The 20,774-nt window shown below is 38.7% G+C and overlaps 1 protein-coding gene and 1 long non-coding RNA gene across 5 annotated transcripts in view; one reads left to right on the top strand and one right to left on the bottom strand.

The window, feature by feature from the left end:
* Positions 1 to 15,166, bottom strand: part of LOC123598331 — a 198,645-nt gene extending 183,479 nt beyond the window's left edge. For all 3 annotated transcript variants that reach the window (XR_006712543.1, XR_006712544.1, XR_006712542.1), the window contains exon 1: positions 15,104 to 15,166. This is a non-coding gene — a long non-coding RNA (uncharacterized LOC123598331). The remainder of the gene's footprint in view (positions 1 to 15,103) is intronic.
* Positions 11,209 to 20,774, top strand: part of DPH5 (diphthamide biosynthesis 5) — a 43,754-nt gene continuing 34,188 nt past the window's right edge. Inside the window, exons 1-2 of one of the 2 annotated variants that reach the window (XM_045478446.1) lie at positions 11,209 to 15,410; positions 15,705 to 15,856. In XM_045478446.1, the coding sequence (XP_045334402.1) occupies positions 15,722 to 15,856 (135 nt within the window). In that variant the 5' untranslated portion in view covers positions 11,209 to 15,410; positions 15,705 to 15,721. Of the gene's footprint in view, positions 15,475 to 15,704; positions 15,857 to 20,774 lie in introns of both variants that reach the window. The other variant, XM_045478447.1, reaches the window with a different exon arrangement.

Below are 20,774 nucleotides of genomic sequence, written 5' to 3'. Positions count from 1 at the left end.
GACTATAACAAATTCTGGACTATCAGCGTAATTCAGGTTTTGTACATGCTTCAGTTTTGGTGACCAACTTGTTTTTTTTATTTTAGATGGCCTAAGGCTGTTGGATGAAGAATGTGACTGGCCTGTCCCTGGGTCCTGGGTGGTAGGCTCTAAATCCTTGGAATTTCCCCAGTGACAGGAGTGTCTTTATCATTCGTGGTGGGCTCCAAGAAAGTTTACATTAGCGGGAGAATCAGGATGGGGACTGGATAAGACAGAAAGACCAATCACATGTCTAGAAATTTGGGACTTTGAGCCACATGGTATCTGCCCATCCATCAGGAGAAGAGGTGGAGACATAGACTTAATGGAACCTCATAGCCAATGATTCAATCATGCTTATGTAATGAAAACCCCCTAAAAATTCTGGACACTGAAGCTCAGATGAACTCCCCCTATACACTGTCTTACATCAATGGGGGGCTAAGGAGAATGCTCTGACTACAAGAGGAGAGGACATGGAAATCTCATATTTGAGGCCCTCCCAGACTTCACTCTAGGTGTCTTTTCTTTTGGCTAGTTCTGATCTACCTATCTATCTATCTATAACTACAATCTAAGTATAGTGCTTTCCTGAGTTCTGTGAGTTGTTCTAATGAACATGGGAACCTCCTAAATTTGTAACCAGCTGGTCAAAAGTGAGGGTAGCCCTGGAATTCTCAGGCTTGCAGGTTGTATCTGAAACAAGAACAGTCTTGTGGAGCACTGTACCCTTACCCTATGAAGTCTGGCCTAACTCTAGGTAGTTAGTGTCAGAATTGCAGTGCAAAGGTTTTACTGTATTTACTGTCACATGTATTCCTGAGCTATTTCTCGATCTTTAAGTTCTTTGGTTCATATAGGAGTGACCATTTTTTTTTTTTAATTTTTTTTTTCAACGTTTTTTTATTTATTTTTGGGACAGAGAGAGACAGAGCATGAACGGGGGAGGGGCAGAGAAAGAGGGAGACACAGAATCGGAAACAGGCTCCAGGCTCTGAGCCATCAGCCCAGAGCCTGACGCGGGGCTCGAACTCACGGACCGCGAGATCGTGACCTGGCTGAAGTCGGACATTAACCGACTGCGCCACCCAGGCGCCCCTGGAGTGACCATTTTTTAAGAGTAAGCCTATTGTGCATTATATAATTTTTTTAAAAGCACTGTCATGGTAGATAGTAGTGATTATTTCTGAAGTAACCAGAAATGAGACATATTTTTATACAATAAATTTTTATTAAGTATATTCCATAGGTACATTCTAGTTAGCAGGATACCAAGACAAAATACGTAACTTCTACTGCCAGGGAGCTTACATTCTAGGAAAGACTCGGACAAACCATTATAGCAGACTTAATCAGTGCTATAAAATAAACAGAAATAATAAGTAAGGTAAGGCCAATTGAATAGATGAAGAGAAGCAGGAGGCTTGGAAGGAGTGACATCAAGACTGATGTATGAGAATGGAGCAGGGAATAGCCAAGAGGAAGAGGTTAGAAGGGAAAAGAGAGGAGCATGGAAGGTGGAATGGAGTGCTACCTGGGACCTGATACAAAGTTGAACTGCATAGGGGCGCCTGGGTGGCGCAGTCGGTTAAGCTTCCGACTTCGGCCAGGTCACGATCTCACAGTCCGTGAGTTCGAGCCCCGCGTCAGGCTCTGGGCTGATGGCTCAGAGCCTGGAGCCTGTTTCCGATTCTGTGTCTCCCTCTCTCTCTGCCCCTCCCCCGTTCATGCTCTGTCTCTCTCTGTCCCAAAAATAAATAAACATTGAAAAAAAAAAAAATTTACAAAGTTGAACTGCATAAAGGAGGTAAGAGTTGTGGTTAGAGAGAAACACGAGGCCAGAACACAAGATCCCTACGTACACTATGCTAAGAAGTCTGGATTTTATCCTGAATGTGGTGCAGAAGCACTGAAGAATTTCAAGCAGGGGAATAAATTCATAAGAGATGTGTTTCAGAAAAAAAAGTTTTATAAGCAGTATTATGAATAGATTATATATCAGATGAAGTTGGAATTAGTCTTAGGAAGTGATGAAGTAGTTCCAGAGGAAAACAGTAAAGCCTTGGAATTAGGATAGAAAAAATAAATCAGAACCAAGAGACATAAGAAGGTAAAACTGTATTGGATTCAATTGAATTTGAGGGGATAAGCACTGGGGAGATATCAGGGTTCGGTTTCAATGGTGCTTCTCTTCACTAAAGGGAATTGAGGAAGAAAAACATCTATGGTAGGAAGAGTAGAGTTCAGTTTTGCACATATCGAGATTCTATGGAACAATTAAGTATGCAGTTGAATAGATGAGATGGTAGCTCAGGAGAGAAATTCCAAGTGAAAATACAGATATGAAAGTCATAACTTTAAAGTGACTTTGGAGCTATGGGAGCAAATAAGATCATTACACAGGAGTTTACAGAGTAAAGAAAGAGTAAGACCAAGAAACAAATCCTGAGAACACCAATATTTGAGGAGTAGATGGACTTAGAACATACAGGAATTCAAGAGAAAATAGTGTCTGCATCCAGTAGCAGATTTTTCCCTGGTTTAATAACACGCAGGTCATTAGAGACCATGGCAAGAATAGGTTCACTGAAAGTGGATTAAGAAAATAGAGGGGTGGGCGCCTGGGTGGCTCAGTCAGCTAAGCATCTGATTTTGGCTCAGGCCATCTCATAGTTCGTGAGTTCAAGTCCCGCTTCGGATGGTCTCGAGCCCTGCATTGGGTAAGCTTGTGCCCTGTTTTGGGTAAGCACGGGCCCCACTTTGGTTGAACACGAGCCCTGCTTCGCGTGAGCCCCACTTCTCTCTCTCTTTCTCTCTGCACTTCGTAGGATTCCCCTCTCCCTCTCTCTCAACAACAACAGCAACAAATAGAGAAGATGAGGAAACTGAGATGACCTCTGCCTATATTTTCAATATGCTTGTGTGTGAAAGGAAGGAAAAGTTTTGGGAAATAGCTAGATGGGGGCAACAATTAGAGGAAAGCTGTTCTGATTATTTTTTTTTAAAGTTTATTTATTTTGAGAGAGGGAGAGAAAGAGAGAGGAGGGGAGTGGCAGAGAGACGGGGAGAGAGAGAATACCAAGCAGGCCCCATACTGTCAGTGTAGAGGCTGATGTGGAGCTCGAACTCATGAACCATGAGATCATGACCTGAGCTGAAACCAAGAGTCGGATGCTTAACTGATTGAGCCACCCAGGCACCACTGTTCTGATTTTTTTTTAATATGGGTACATTCTAATATGCTAAAGGGAAAAATCCAGCAGGGAGGGAGAAATGGAAATTGTGGAGAAGAGCATAATAGATAAAGCAAGGTCTCTGGGAATGTGGGGGAAGAGAGCCAAAGAAATTCAGAGAAGGGGTAGAGGGATACATATTTATCAAACAAGATGAGGAATACTGTATTCCGAGTTGGGGGGGGGGGGGGGAGAAACAACCATAGGGAAAGGATTACAAAGAGAAAACTGAAGTTACCACTCAAAGAAAAATTATTTACAGGGACAAGGGATTGCAACTCATTAGCAGGAAAGCCCACTCATCTTTGAAAATGGTACAAAACAAGTAACAATTTATGCACGTTATCTATAGATGAGTACCATGCAGAATATCAGGCCCAAAGAATAAGAAGTATTTCCATGCCATGTTTCTTTTTCCTGAGGAAGCCAGGAATTAGCTATTGAAACAGATACCTAAGTGGAGATCCCAGAAAGCATGGCCATACCATGAAGGAATATTTACAACATTTTAAACTAGTAATCACTATGCATTTTTCTATGAAAATGGTTTAAAACAGCTCACAAAAACTGACTGGATACATCCTATAACTAAAATTTTACAATAGAATGTTGGCAGTTTGCATAAAGAAAAAAAAAGCTGCTCTGAAATGATGATGTTAAGTAGCTGGCTAGAATCTTCATAAGGTGAGTGACTCATTCCTGCACACCGATCCCACTGGGCACCTGATTTAAATTTATGCCTCTGCAAATTACAAATCAGTTCATGTGAAAGATCTTTAAGACGGCTTAAAAATTAGGAAATCAAATCCAGAATACCAAGTGTCTATTTACTTCATTCACTTAATATTATAACTATGTCCCAGTTACAAAAATGAAGAGAACACTGCTTCTGCCTGCCAAGAGTACAAACTCTACTGATGGACCTGAAAACAATGAATTACTGTAAGAGGATACGTGCTACTAGGTGCAGGAATGAGAACACAAAAAAAGGCCCTGTTTTAGGTGTAAGAGTGTAAGAAAGACTTCTTGGAACAAAGTCTACACGAACTGACTCCTAACAATGAAGAGGAGTCTACATGGAAGATGGCTCAGGGGGGGGGGGGTGGTTCTCCACTGAGAGGGAACAGCAGCAAAATGGTGACAGAAAGAAAACTTGACTTCTGGAGAAGTCTTTCTTTCTCCAGAAGTCAAGTTTGGCATGGCTGCAATAAAGGATATAAAACAGAAGAATGGAGTGAGGATTGGAAAAATAGGCAAAATCTAAATTAGAAAGGTCTGTACATTATTCTAAGGAATTTGGACTTTTATATGTGGATATGACAGAGGACTGAGGAATTTTAAAGAGATTGCAATGAAATTTCTTTTTAGAGAGTACACTCTTACAGTGTAAAAAATGGATTGGGGCAATATTTTAGATAAGGGAGATGGGTTAGAAAGCTACTCCAAGGTGCAGGTGAGAAATGACAAAAGCTAGAATTAAGGTTTGAACAGTGGTCATGGAGCATACTGGAAAGATCTAAGAGTTATTTAGGAGACAAAACTAACAATATATGAAGAGCAATTAATCAGGGGGTAAGAGAGAGCATTCTTAGTGTTAGTCTACTGCTAAGAAGCTGGCATTCTGGGTAACCTGAAAACTCCAGATAACGTGTCTGTAAGGCTGAAGTCCACCTGCAATGCCGTCCCATCTGCAACAAGCTGGGATCCCTGGACAACATCCCATCAACACAGTTCCCCCAAACTGTGACCAAATAAACTTTGGTTATCTGGTAAGCAAACATCCAGAAAGAGCTTTTATGTGTTACCTAGATACTATAAAAAGAACAGTATTAGACCAAGCTATGAGAGCAGTAACCAGTATAATTAATCTCCCCTGCCCCATTCCCCTGCTGTACTACTTGTACCTGTATGATAGCATGGATCACTGTATATCATTAACTTGTCCCTATGGAGCACAGCTATTTATGCTGTTTCCCCCACTTGAATATAATCTCTAGAGGGTACAGATAGTAGCTTACACTTCTCTTTAACCCCGAGAGTACAGAACACCTAGCCGTATGCATGACAGGCACATAAATATTGTTTGGTATTGAAGCAGGCACGATTATGGCCAATTAGATATTACAGGGCTTCAAATCAGTTGTGGGAGGAATTACGCTAAATCTTTGCATGTGATGAACCTCAGGAGTGTGCAGGAATCTGTCAAAAATGTGATCCTCTGGAAATAAGTACAGCTAGCTCTCAGGAGGCTTTATGGGGGAGGGGTGTAAAAGTATTGCCCAAAGATCTGCAGAAATGAGTAATAATCTCAGTTCTCTCAATATGCCTATTCATTCCTATGTCCAGCTGGTTACAAGAGAGGAGTAAAATCCCACAACTCATTCTAGTTCTGTTGAAATCTTACCATAAAAGTGGGGTTGTTGTTTGTAGTAATCCAATGTGACAATAGCTCTAGAAAGGCCAGATGAGAAATTTCCTAGGACCCATTTCTTTGTGGTTTTAAACATTTAACTGAATGTAGAGTGCTGTTAACTAAATGAAAAAAAATTCATTTTTATTTTTCTGACATTTGACAGAACTTTTAAATGTAAGAAATTGTTTCCAGTTTGGATTGATGTCAGGTTTTAATCTGTATCTTCTCTCCTCTCCTCCATTTAATTTTGGTCATGGTCATTCACATTGAGTTATACAATCAACATATCTCAAGTTACTTGCTTAAATACAGTGTATTTAAGACTGATTATCACCTCAGGCATAATTCACTACAGTAGTTTACCAAGTCACTTCCCCGTTGCTGGCCTCTTTCCTTTGGATTTCATTAAGTGTGTTGTCTCTTGACTGCTCTTGGTAAGCAGCACTTTCACCAAGATGTTCTACAAATATTCAGTTAGCATCTGTCATGGGCAAAGCACTGATACAGGTGTTACAGAGGACATAAAGACAAATAAAACACTGCCCTTTTTCCCTAAAATCTACAGTGTAACTAAAGAAATAACATAAGATATTGAAGAAAATCAAAAGAGGAAGGAAAGAAATTGCAGCTTAGGTGAGGTGAGAAGATACCATAGATGAGGGGCTTCTAAACCACAACTTAAAGGGTAAGATTCCTATGGAAGTCTTCCAGGTGGACGCAACAACATTGAACAATGGGTGGCCACTAAGGTTGAGACAAACCAAACAGAGAAAAGATACAAAGCGCAGGGTATCAAATACTTAAAGAAGACTATAAACACTGGGGCATGAACCTCAGCACATGTTGTCCAGTGAAGACCACTCTTTAAAGTGTTATTTCAGCATATAATGATATGGCACATATCATTAGTTCAAAACAAACAAAAAGTCAAGTAACATAAGATCCAGGGTGTCTATCCAAGCAGAAGCACAGCAGGTGAAAAAGGTTAATAGGCAACAGGTCACTGGGCCACCATGACCAGTTGAGCGGGTTGTATGTAGTCTATGTGACTGGCACTTCCTAAAGCTGTGCAGGGCACAACCCGTTCAAAAGTACTCAGTGAACCTGACAGTTTCAGACAGCTAAATACCTAGCTTTTGGGGAGTCTTGCTTTGCAAAAGGGAACTCATTTATGGTGAGGTGGAGCCAAGGGCAAGAAATCAAGTCTCTATTAAGCATATCAGTTGTATGGTTCAATCTCTTGAAATAATAAGGCAGAGATGCATATAGTGATGAACTAGGTACAAAACGAGGAATTCTATTACTGAGAAACATGGGTGGGGGGGGGGAGACAGAAGCACAGGTGAGCAGAAACAAATAATGTTGAGTGATGCCAGTCTCAAAATTAATATGATTCGGAGTGTAATTTCTATGGCCCCAAAGTATTACAAAGCCATGCCCTACACACCCCCAACCTACTGATGAAGTTTAACTGGCCACAGGATAGTATTATTAGAAACTAAAAAATGTCATCACATCTTTATTCAAGAGGAAAATGTTCAAAACTCAGTTTTTTAAAGGTCTCAGTGCCACTTTCTTCTTCCTTTCATTACAAATAACATTTCATGTTATAATTTTTAAAAGCTTTAAGCATTAGCCCGGAAACCCATGTCTTCTGAATACCAAATATTCTAATCTCAAATTCACTTTTTTTTTTTTTTTTTAATGGGAGGGAGGATGGTCCTGAAGTGCAATCTGACCAGAGCACATAGAAGTTGTGTAAACAACCGGCCAGAGAAAATCTTTAGTAGGCCTTTTGACACATACTTTACTCATATTATCTTATTTAATCCTCACAAGAACCCTAAAGACAGTAATTATTTACACTGGCAGATAACACTTACTGAATGACTACTAAGTACAAGACACTGTTCAAAGCATTTTGTATGGACTATTACCTCATTTAAGCCACATGACAATCCTATGAGAGAAGTACTTTAATTATCTGCATTTGTACAGTTCTGTAGTCTGACTCCAAAGCCCAAGCTCTTACTCACAGCTTTTTACTGCTTTTGCAATTGACTTACATGGAATAAACAATATTTTTGATATTACTGTTAGAATTCCATCAACTATTATTTACTGAATACCTTAAAAGGAGCAGTAACGAGAAGAAAAGATAGGGTTAAAATTGATTCTATGTGAGCCTGGATCCCAATAAGCCATTATTTTCAGAAAATTTAATAAGCTCTTTTAATAAGTTGTTAAAAAATGCTAAAAAGAAACAATGCTATTCAAAGAATCAGAAAATATTAATGCAAAACAAACCAAAAAAACAAATAAAATCAAGTAAAATGCAGGGAAATTAAGATTAGAATAAATCATATCCTATGCCTGCCTAGGATTTAGAAAATGCAAACCAAATCCACCCGAAGAAAATTAAACTTGTGGAAATTCTACAATTTGATATAGGCAGGGGTTTAATTTTGGTTGAAAATGTTTCTAGATTTATCATGGAAAAAAAAAAATCACTCTAAGTACAATAAATGACCATGCTGCTAAATTTGAGTAACTCAAGGTCTACATAGTTCATTAGTGTACATATTTAATCACAACTAATATGGTTTAAAAAATTTACATTCTGGTTATGTTGATTTCCAGGCTTCAGGGATTATTATACTGCTCATTTTCATATTAAAATCTTTTAAAGGAGGTAAGGTAGGGAAGGAGGAGGAAGAGGAAGAGACTTACTGTTGAAGTTTAGATCAGGAAGTAAAACAAAGGCCACAAAGTGCAAAGAGCCCAGGTATGTGTAAGTAAGCTTTTTTTCCCCTTTGTTTCTAACCCGTTTTTATAACTGGTGATTTCTTCCTCCAAAGTCTATTGCTAAAAAGGTAGAATCAGGGATACACACTTTCAGTCTTCTTATGTTTAAACAACTACACAAATTAAGAATTCATCCAACTATATACTTATGATTTTGAGGACTTTGCTATATGTAAGGTATATCCTGTCTCCATGGCATTCTTTTGCTCAACTTTCTTTGTGAGATTCATTCATGTTGTTTTGTGTAACAGTAGCTCATTCATTCTTTTTACTGTATAGTATTGTATGAATGTACCACAACTATCCTTTTAATTGCTGTTGGGCATCTAGAAAATTTTTAGATCCCAAATGAACGCTTTTTCTGCTCACTATATTTCATGTACTAAAATATTACTTGTGTATTAGCCATCTTCTACTTTAGGTATTAGCAAATTACCAGGCAACACTTATTTGGTGCTAACCAAGTCTACAGTGCTGAACTCTGTGCCACAATGATACAAAGACAGTTTTTTTCAGAAAGAGCACCTCAGAGTATAACAATGTTCGCTTAAGATGACCTTTTGTGAATCAATAAAGTATAGTATCTAAAGGATTGGTCTATAATTAATGAACTCATATAATTATTTCATAGAATTATTGTGAAGTGGGAAAAAGAACAAGAACCAATCTAAGTGGGATGGAGAACACTAATTCTCATAATCTGATAGACTCTGCAGATAAGAATAAAATTAATTTCAAACTCTATTACCTGTCAATGTTTATTGAGTCTTTACCAATTGCCAGGTACTATGCTAAGCCCTTTATATGTATTCTTTCATTTATCCTCACAATAGTCCTATGAGAGGTGGTACCATTATCTCTATTTCACAGATGAAGCAACTTGAGATTTAAAAAGGCAATAACAGAACTACTGAGTGGAAACTCCTGGACTTAAGCCAAAGTCTCAATGACATTAAAATATTTTATTTATTTATTTTGTAATGTTTATTTATTTTTGAGAGAGAGAGAGAGAGACAGACAGAATGTGAGCAGGAGAGGGGCAGAGAGAGAAGAAGAGAGAGAGAATCCCAAGCAGACTCCATGCTCAGCATGGAACCCAACTCAGGACTTGATCTCATGACCCTGAGATCATGACCTGAGCAGAAATCAAGAGTTGCACGCTCAACCAACTGAGCCATCCAGGCACCCCTCAACATATATCTACTGAGCACATGCCAAACGCTGTTCACATTAGTAAACCAAATGGAAAAAAAAAAATTTCCTGCCTTTGTAGTGTTTATATTCTAGGAAGACACTGACAATAAAAATGGACACAACAAATACGTAAATCACACAGTTACATTAGAAGGGGAACAGTGCTATAGGGGAAAAGAGCAGATGAAGTAATTGGAAGTGTACAGTTTTGCAGCTTTTGTAGCAGGAGGTGACTCAGAGATGTAGGACAGTGGTCTAGTGACTGGGAGCATGTGACTAATATAGAGCCTGGTAGGCCCCTTTTCAAAAATTTTGGCTTTTGAGTGAAGGGGAAACCACCCTCCTTCTCCTGACAAATCTTGGCTAATTGTGATATGACTCCCTAAATAAATCTTAAAAGGGCACTGTGTAGTTGTTTAAACATAGGAAGAACAAAACTATGTATCTCTGGTTCTACCTTTTTAGTAGTAGACTATGGAGAAAGAAATCATCAAATATAAAAATGGGTTAGAAACAAAGGAAAAAAGCTTACTTATACACACACGCACATGCGCACGTGAGCGCACATGCGCGCGCGCGCACACACACACACACACACACACTCAAGAGTAAATATCCTAGGGAGCTACTTTACACAAAAACACAGGTCTCCAGGCAACTTTCTTAAAATCAGTCCACATGGTTACTCTCAACCTATTAAGCCTGCATTAATAACAACAATAAAAAATCCTGTATTTTTCACAGAAAATACATCTAGATTTTTTATTTTAGTATTACACATTTTACATGATCAGATGATGTAAAACATATAGATGAGTAAATAAAATCACTGAATAAAGTGATTTTTTTCCTAAGCCAACGCACATTAGAATACCTTCAAATCTTGTCTTAATCTTAGTAAATAGAACTTCCCTAACACCATGCTATCTTTAATTATCACTTATTTGTGAATTGATAGAAAATAATGGCTATCAATCAATCTGAGGTGTCTAAGCTCTACAAATATTAATCAAGATATCCTCTAACAATGAGGCAATCTCTGGGAACATGGAGATTAAAAGGCCAGCTTCAGAGTAAAATAATATTCTCTTCACAATAAGGTCACATGGAGTTTACCAGGTAGCCCTGATGTCTTCTTTCAATAGGCAAACAATTAACTGAAATAGGAAAATTGAAGGATGACTTATTTTAGATGTAAGTTAATTATGATTTGTTCATAATGTAATGCAGTGTCTCAACTGTTATCACTTTAAAATATAACTACTATATGATGTGTTTATGACAATGGAATGGAAAAGCCATCAGTATTAACTTCTTATGACTATCTATATCTTTCACATTTTATGACTACTGCCTGAAGGTCACAGATTAGATATAAGGAAGAATTTCTGACAGTGTGGGTATAAAAATGAGTTACTGACAAAGGTTATGAAAACAACTTAAAGATCTTTCAGGAAAAGCATAAATGTTCACCCTGAGGGATGATTTGGTACTCTCCTACCTGCAAGCGGAATATAAAGAAGAAAACTCTCTAGGCCTTGTTATTCTTTTTTTTTTTTAATTTCTTTTTAATGCTTATTTTTGAGAGAGAGTACAAGTCGGAAAGGGGCAGAGAGAGAGGGAGACACAGAATCTGAAGCAGGCTCCAGGCTCTGTGCTGTCAGCACAGAGCTTGATGTGGGGCTCAAACTCAGACTGAGAGATCATGACCCGAGCTGATGTCTGATGCTTAACCAACTGAGCTACCCATGTGCCCCTATCCTTGTTATTCTTTGAACTAAAACTAAAAAGGCTTTCATTTCATCCTTTTCTTTTTTTTTTAAGCCCTAGAATCACAGTTCTTTATAACTATCCCCCTGCCTTTCCCCCCAACCCCAGATGTGAGATTCAAACTTGCAATGGCATTATAAATATGTATTCTAACTGCTTTCATTATCATCAAAATAAGCTATGTTTTGTTAATCTGTTTACCTAGATGAGGGGGTTATCTTTCATGCAAAATGCAATCAATATGTGTACTTACGTCTGCAACTCCCTTGGAAATGCATCAAAAAATAAGATGGGTTGATGGATGGATGAATGGATAAACGTGATAAAACAAATACAGCACAATGTTAACAACTATAGAACAAACCTAAGAGGTGACTATATGGATGTTTATTATAAAACTGTTTCAACTTTTCTAAGTGTTTGAAATTTTTAATAATAAATTATTGAGGGAAATGCAATCGTATTTGAAACTGTTTTAAATGGTAAGAGAGAAATGTCGAAATCACACAGAATAATTCTGCAAAAAAAGAACAGCAAGAGTTTGCTGGTTATATTTGTTGAGTTGGGGAGATTTGCATAACACGTTTACTTTATCTCCAGAAAATTTCCAAAATTTACACTCTTATCGAGCAATGAAGGCAGGTAAAAAGGTTTAAGAATTCTATAGGGAAAGCAGTTCCTTTGACTGAATTCTGAAGAGTAAAAACTGAAATTGCTTCCATATCTAAAAAGAATATTTCCTTACCTACCCAGAATAACTTCATTTTCAATACAGATTTCCTGAAAGGAGATAGACAACACCTTCCTTTTGATTAATTATTCCTTTTGACATTGCCTTTTCACTGTAAATCTACCTGGAATTACCCAAAGCAAATCTGACAACAAAAACATGATCAGTACATTGGAAAGCTTACCTACTCAACAGGGTGCATATGAAGTATACGTGAACTGTGTCATAAACCTTTTAACGTAAATAACTTTCTGAAGTGGCATAAGTGAGGCATTGTTTTTGTTTGACATTCCATCAACGACTTTTTGGGAGTCATCTAAAATATACCACACCCTACATTTATTTCATAAAGATAGGAAACTACACCATAATTCAAAGAAATTGCTCAGCTACTAGTGTATACATAAATGATCTATTTAATAATTATTTACTGAATACCTACTATGTGACAGACACTGCACTAAGTGTATCTTGGGTAACTGTGTAATATAAGATACAATTGTGTAATTGTGTAATATAAGATACAGGCCCTAACTTTATGAAATTGATGGTTTGGTTAAGGAAGATACACAAATGGACAATTATAAAACACTTAAGTTGATTGATAAGTATATGCATACAGTATTATTGAAATTACAAGGAGATACTCAACCCTACCTCAGGGATCTCTGGGAAGGACTCCTAAACTTAGTCTTAAAGAGTGAGCAGTGGCCTAGATAGGAGAGAATGGGAGAGAATATTCAATGTAGAGGTGGCAGCCTGACTAAAGTCACAGAGGCACAAAGGGAGAATGTTGTGGGCACAGAAGAGTAGTGCCAGAGTAAAAGCTCGTTGTATGGAGTGGAGAGACATGAGGCTAGAGAGAGGTAGGCAGAGGTCAGCCCAGGGATGATCCTGTGGGATATTTTGAAGAGCCTGGACTTTTTCTTGGCCTCAAAAGGATTTTTAGAAGGGAATGACATTTTCAGATTGTATCCTAGCTAGATCTCTCTGGCCCCTAGACGTATGAATGTGCAGGAAACATGGTGACCAGCTGCAGGAGTGACATGAAGACCTAAAGAAAGACTGCGACAGTAGGTAAGGTTTCTACCAAGAGAGGCAGATATGTTAGACTGAATGGGGGGTAACTTCCACGTGTCTGGCTTGCATAAGTCTGTAGTTGATAATGCCTTCCATCCAAAGTAGATAATATAGAAGGAAAAGCCAAGTTGAAAGGGAAGAAGATGGATTCAGCTTTGAATGTGATATGTCTCTGGGTTATCTAGGTGATTTCCAGCAGAAAGTTAAATATAGGAGGCTGAAGGGGAGGTCTAAATGGGAGATTAAAATCTGAGTCAGCAAAATACTAGAGATACCCAAAATTATTGAGAGTGAATATTCAGGGTTTTATTTTGTTTTTGCTTTTAATTGTAGCCATTCTTTTATTACTATTTTTTTTTTTTTTGAGAGAGAGAGAGAGAGAGAGACAGAGGGTCACAGAGTGAGGGGGCCAGAAGATCTCAAGTGGGCTCTGTGCTGACAGCAGCAAACTGGATGCGGATGCGGGGCTTGAACTCACAAACTGTGAGATCATGACCTGAGACAAAGTCGGATACTTGACTGATAAGTCAGATGCTTGACTGACTGAGCCACCCAGGTCCTCCAATTTCAGCCATTCTAATAGGAATATACTAGATTCTCACCGGTTTTAATTTTTATTTTCCTAATGTCTAATGATGTGGCTTATTTGATGTTAGTGTATCCTCTTTGGGGATCTGTTTACCTTATTCTCTGGGAGATTCTTTTTCAAATTCTTTGCCTACTTAAAAAATTAAGTTGTTTTCTTATTTTTACCTTTTGAGAGTTATTTATGCATTCCTGATACAAATCCTTTACCGGATACATGTTTTGCGAATGTTTTCTTCCAGTGTGTGGCTTCAACAATGTCTTTTGAAGAACATGTTTTATCTCTCTGAACTTCAATTTCTCAATTTTTCTTTTCTACATCATGCTTCTGGTGTTGCACCTGAGGAGTCTTTGCCTAAATAAGATCACAAATATTTTCTCCTATCCTCTCTCTAGGAAGTTTTATTGTTTTGTTTTCCATATAGTTTATATGTACATCTATGATCCATTTGAATTAATTTTTGTTTATGGTATGAAGAATGGATGGATGTAATGAAACTGGATAGAATCAGTCATGAAGAGTGTATTGAATGTGAAGTGCAAAGGGTGGATGGAGCCTAGGAAAAAACATAAAATTAAGGGTTAAGTAACAGGTATTGGGCAAAAAAAAGACACAAGGCATTGTCTGAGAAGCAGCAGGAAAATTCTGAATAATCAACACTGCCTAAGATAAACAATGGAAACTGTCTTCTTAACTTGGATGAGGTCACTAGTGACCTTACCAACAGCATTTACAGTCAAAACAAACCATTTCGATATCGGAACTACATCTAACTAACTACTTTATAGGAATTCCCCCTGTGGAAGCAATAAGTCTGAAATTCCTGAGCACTCTTAAAGGTCACTTGGAAAGGCACGGGGCGGGGGGGAAGTGATCTTTTTTTCTTTTGTGGAGGGGGACGAGAGGGCGGCTCTGGGCTTCCCGACACTGAGGATGGCTGAGGCATATCCCAGTCACGCCCCTCGGGGCACTCCGGAATGAGGTCTTGGAGTTGGGGACAAACCCCAGGAATCACCGCCCCGCTAGGAAATCAGAATCACACTGATGGCCGGTTTGGCTACACTGACACCTCATCAGGGAGGTAGCTGGTTAAACGGCAGCGGAATGCAAAGGCGAGGACGGAAATCTCTGCACTAGGGCGATCCCGAGCAACTTAGGGAAGTCCGTCCCACACGTCACCCGTTCTCGTGACCGAAGGAGAAAAGGCGTAACGCGCCGCGCTACCCAACCTCGGGTTCAGCTCCTCCCAGGCAAAGAGCTCCTGCACTTACCCTGTCCTAGGTTGGGGATGTGTAAAGCCACTGGCTAAGGGGATCGCGGGTGCTCCTCGTCCTTTCCCAGAGGCCATGCTGGGGACTCTAGACAGATTGCCCGACCGACTGACCTTTCGCTTCCCCACCCTAGCAGCGGGCGGGTGACTTCTGGCGCAGCCGGCAGATCTCCCCCATCCCACCCGCAGAGGCCGGCTTGCCCGCCCCTCCAGCTAGTCGTAAAGTGCAGTAAAGGCGCTGACGTTTTGCGGCACCGTCGGTGAGGCGGGCGGCGTGGATTTTCTCTGTGCGCGAATCATCGCTTTCGGTAGCTATATTTTCAGAAAGGCTGCATTTAGGCTTTTGGGGACCCAACTACAATTCTCTCTAGGGTAATTGTGTGCTCCTAGGTTGGTGTAACGAGAAAATGCGGGGTAGGGTTGTTTACAAACATTCATTCCAATCCTTATGTAAGAGGCGTGGAGTGAGGTTCTCAGACCTCGCTCGTGACTTGCCGTCTCTCCTCCGGCTGTTTTGGTTTTCAGTTTCCATGTTCATCACTAGATTTTAGATATCCTCGGTGTAGCTGACACATGTTTTTCTTGTTCGCTTCGTCCTACAGTCTCCCTGGACTTTGAAATGCTTTACCTGATCGGCCTGGGCCTGGGCGATGCCAAGGACATCACAGTCAAGGGCCTGGAAATTGTTAGACGCTGCAGTCGGGTGTATCTGGAAGCCTATACCTCAATCCTGACTGTAGGGAAGGAAGTCTTGGTAGGTGCTGAAGGATCTCCAGTCCTGGGAAGAAAGCTAACAGCTGATTTTCATTACACTAAGCTGAACGCAATTTTCAGGTCTGCTTGTTGAAACCTTTTAAAACCCATCCCCTGCTCATTAAGGATCTGAGGAGTACAAGAATGGAAATAATACAACAACCAAGTGACTTGGAAAATGAAAGGGTGCTTTTGTCTTACTTTACAAGTCTAATTTTGTGGTTTTCTCCAGTAAATAGGAAAGCAAAGTTAACTTTACACTCCTGGGGATAGTTCTCAAAATCCCTTATTTCATGAGATAGTCCATTTTTTTCTGAGTTGAGTGCTAATGAGGTACTGACATAGCCTTAATGAGTTGGTTATATATTCAGAAACCACGCTGAAAGCTTCTCCCTTTGAAGTATTTCCATAGGGAATGGTAATCGCCTTTCTGTCTGTATCCTATCCAGAGACGGCTTACCTTTAAAAAGACTCCCCGTAAGGCTTATACACATACTCTTGTGTATACTGAATAAGCCTGGGACTTAATAAACTTAGGATTTGTTAATTTATCATGCATTTAGCTGGCTCTTGTTAAGGGCTCAGTACATTTTGGAGGAGGGGTTAAGTAGTTCATGTCCATTGTCAAACTCCAAATGGAATGTAAATTAAGATGAACAGAGTGTTGGACGTGTTATAGGAGGAGGGAGAGGATTTTAGAATTGTCTGGTCTATCAAGGCTTCTAAACAAAAAAAATGACCTAGAGAATTTCAGGTCTAATGCCCTCTCAGATTCACAGCCCAGGGAATTCTGGTCTCAGAGTTATAAGGAATTAAAGACTGCTACTTGAATTGGTATTGATATGAAAGTTGCATCTAACGACCAGCTTTGATTTGTTGACTCTGATTTGTTAGGATGGAAGCAAAGTGTCTGAGCTCAAGATAATAAGTATTCCTCTCTTACCAGTAATTAAGGAAAACTAGAATGGACTTAAATTCATCTAAGAGAGTAGAGACAAAACAAATCAGCATTTTTTAGAGTAAGATGTCAGGATTTAGCATAGAGGAAAGTTTGGACCTGACTTTAAATCTTCTCTGTTACATGTTACCATGTAACCTTGGACAAGTCCTTTAACTTTAGTTTTTTAATTTGTGAAATGGGGATAAGAATGCCCACCTCATAGGTTCTTAATGTAGTGCCTGTCACAAAAGTCTCCAGAAATGGTAGTTGTTGATAGGCACATTTCTGGATTTATCTAAACCTCAATTATCTCATTTGTGAAAATAGAGGTAATAACCAATTGGAGATTTTATTAAGGTAGGGTTTTATTAAGATGATATATTTGAGGTGGCTCAGTTGGTGAAATGTCCAACTCTTGATTTCCACTCAAGTTATGATCTCACGGTTTGTCAGAGCCCCATTTCGGGGCTCTGTCTCATAGACTGTGCACTGTAAGCACAGAGCCTGCTTGGGATTCTCTCTCTCTCTCTCTCTCTCTTTCTCTCTGCTTGAGTTCTTTCTCAAAATAAATAAACATTAAAAAGATAACTTAAAAAAAGATGATATATTTGAAAGTGCTTTGTAAATTTTAAGTGCTAACTAATGGTAATGTTGGTTGCTGTAATTTTTTCAAGTATTCTTTTCCAAAAATGTAGAATTCGGGCTGGGCCCAACCTCACCTACAGGTAAATTATGTGTTCTTTGTTAAGGTGCTGAAATATCCATTTCTCTACAATAATAAGTGCTAATATTAATAGAATACTTACTATGTACTGTTCTAAGTGCTTTATATGTGGAACAGGATTATTATTCTATAATTACTGTTCACAGTTTACAGCACAAAGAAACTTGCCCAAGGTCATACAGATAATGAGTGATAGAGCCAGAATATGTGCTGAGGCAGTCCTGAGTTGAGAACCACCACTCTTCACCTTTGTAACATACAGTGTCTCTGTATACTCAGGGATAGATCATAGCTTCACAGAATAATAATTTCAGAGAAAGGTAGCATTCAAGCAAAATGGTCAATTTTGAATCTTCTTATCACAAAATTCCATCAGTCTGTTCTTCATGACTTTCTCCAGGTCTTTAGTTCATGTTTTTCCCTGAGCAACTTTCTGTGTGACATCAGCCACCTTTAGTGACTCTTTTCTAGAATAAGTTAAGGTATAAATAAATAAATAAATTCATGCCTTATATTGCCCAGTAAAATGTCAGAGCCACTTTTTCTTCAGTGACTTCCTTTTTGTTTTTTCATTTCTACCTTTTCTTTCTCTCTTTAAACAAATTGATTTTTAAAAATTGTTGACACGTGCTCACACCTGTATGTACAATCTGGACTCAATAACTGGATAATTATTACACAGTGCAAAAAAAAGATTGGAAAAACTTATTTTCTGCAGTGAACATATGCTTTCTTTTATCAATAATCACAATAATTATATTGTGACCAATAATCACAATAATCACAATAATCAATAATCACAATAATCAAAATTATGAAAGCCATATATAGATGTTACTAAACAAATCTGGAATTTACCTGTTCTTACATTGAAAGCTATTGTTTTCAAATTGCCAAACAGGTAGTATTGTTTATATGTTCTGTAGTATTCAAAAGTTCATTAAACTAGAGACAGTGAATCCAGGGAAGAGTTTTAGTTTTGTTATATACACTTTGAATTTCTTTAGGCGCTTTCTGTGAATAAATTATGATCTTCTATGCCGATTTGGTGTAATACACTTGTAGTGCCTTATACAAAGAAGTAAAAGGTATGGTCTTTGTTCTCAAGTGGTTCATGATTTATCTGTGTTATACCCAGGAAAACATAAATAATAAAGGAAGATTTAAATAACAATTCATGACAACAGTGAAAGAAGCTGTAAAATTATATTGCTGGGAAGAACTGAGATGATCTTACTTAAGCCAGTGCTCTTGTTTTCATGAATTAGGAGAAGCTGCCTTACATAATAAATAATTACTAGTTATTAATTCTAATTGAAATCCATATAAGAAAGAAGATCACTTCATGGGGCACCTGGGTGGCTCAGTTTAGTTAAGCATTCAACTTCAGCTCAGGTCGATCTTACAGTGCATGAGTTTGAGCCCCATATCAGGCTCTGCTGTCAGAGCAGAGCCTGCTTCAGATCCTATGTCTTCCTCTCTCTCTCTGTCCCTCCCCTGCTCGCGCTCTCTCAAAAATAAACAAACATTAAAAAAAGAAAAAAAAGATCACTTCAGTCCATGGTGGTCAAGGGAGACTACAGAATAGATGGAATTTAAGCTGTGTCTTAAAATAATGCATCCCAATCTTTCTGTTTTATTTCTTTTGTTTTCATAGTCTAGATTGAAAATGGCAATATTTGCACGGCTCCGCAGGGTAGATAGAGAAAGCAGCTATGGCCAAAAGGAGCTAACTTTGGGGCTGTAGCCACCCTGTAAAAAGCAGAGGAGATCACTAAGCTCTGCCTGTCTATGGCTTATTTATGATACATGTGATGTTTTGTAATCAACCAAGGTTCTGTGACTTTGGACAATCAGTTAACTTTTCTGTGGTCTTTTTCTTATCTCTAAAACGGGGATAAAAATAGGGGCTATCTCATAGATTATAACGAAGATTCAATGAATTCATAGGCGTAAGAACTATGCCTGACCCCAGAGTGATCCTAATGTAAATATACTATAAATGTTGTTATTATAGATAAGACTTGGCAAAGGGAAGAGAAAGAGACAGTTGTTATAGATAAGATTTGGTAAAGGGAAGAGAAAGAGCACAGTGTTCTTTACTGAAGAAAAAATAATTATGAGCAAAAGCATGGAAAAAACAAGCATAATAATTTGCTATACTTGTTCTTGGGCATCACTCAAATAACTTTCATTTTCTTCCAGTATGTGTGTTCCCTCCCTTTTCTTCCTAATCTACTTCATCTGGGTACCAACTCGCTCTAGTTCCTGTCTTCCTATCTGATAGCTGTGGAATGATATTGGAGGGATAGAGGAGAAGACAGTAAAGGCCTTCCCACTGAGAAAGATGAGGCAACCAGCTATGACCTTCATTAACTTCCCATTAACTTCCCATTTGTCCTTGCCCTAAATCTGAATCTGTCTTCCCTCCAGTCTTAGAAAATGACTTGTTAGGCACGTGTGAGTGTCTCAGTCAGTAGTGTCCAGCTCTTCATTTTGGCTTTGGTCATGATCTCACATTTGTGGGATTGAGCCCTGCATTGGGCTCTGCGCTGTCAGCACAGAGCCTGCTTCAGATTCTGTGTCTCCCTCTCTCTGCCCCTCTGCTTGTATTCTCTCTCTCAAAATAAATAAATAAATAAATAACTTAAAAAAAAAAAGAAAATGGCTGTTCAAGACTAAGTAGATGTGTTTTTCTCAAACCTCTTCCTCTCCCTTCCTCTGAAACTTTATTCCCATCAATTATTCTTTCTTCTTTATGTTCAGTCTGTCTTAATATGCTTCTCTCCTGAACCTGAAACCATATTCAGGTATTGTCTCTTTTGAAAACTCTCTCCTTTAATTTTTTTTTTTTTTATGTTTATTCATTTTTGAGACAGAGACAGAGCGAGTCGGGGAGGGGCAGAGAGAAGGAGACACAGAATCTGAAGCAAGCTCCAGGCTCTGAGCTGTCAGCACAGAGCCTGATGCGGAACCTGAGTCGAAGTCAGATGCTCAACTGACTGAGCCACCCAGGCACCCCAAAATTCTCCACTTTTAAACATCTTGTCTCCATAGTTACTATTCTCTTATTTATCCAAAGTTTTGAAAAAGCAGCATACTTTTATTGTCCCTACTTCACTCATGTCTCATACTCCTGTGAGCTGATTTCCATTCCTCTGAAATATTTGTTTGTTGAGCAATTATTTAATAGCTGAGAATGCCAGAGGATACTTTTCAATTCTTACCTGTTTTACTGCTTTTGACATACTTGCT

This window comes from Leopardus geoffroyi, chromosome C1 (genome assembly GCF_018350155.1).
Source record: "Leopardus geoffroyi isolate Oge1 chromosome C1, O.geoffroyi_Oge1_pat1.0, whole genome shotgun sequence".
NCBI classification, from domain to species: Eukaryota; Metazoa; Chordata; class Mammalia; order Carnivora; family Felidae; genus Leopardus; species Leopardus geoffroyi.
The sequence above is the reverse complement of the archived record's forward strand: the minus strand, read 5'-3'. Positions and strand labels throughout refer to the sequence as shown.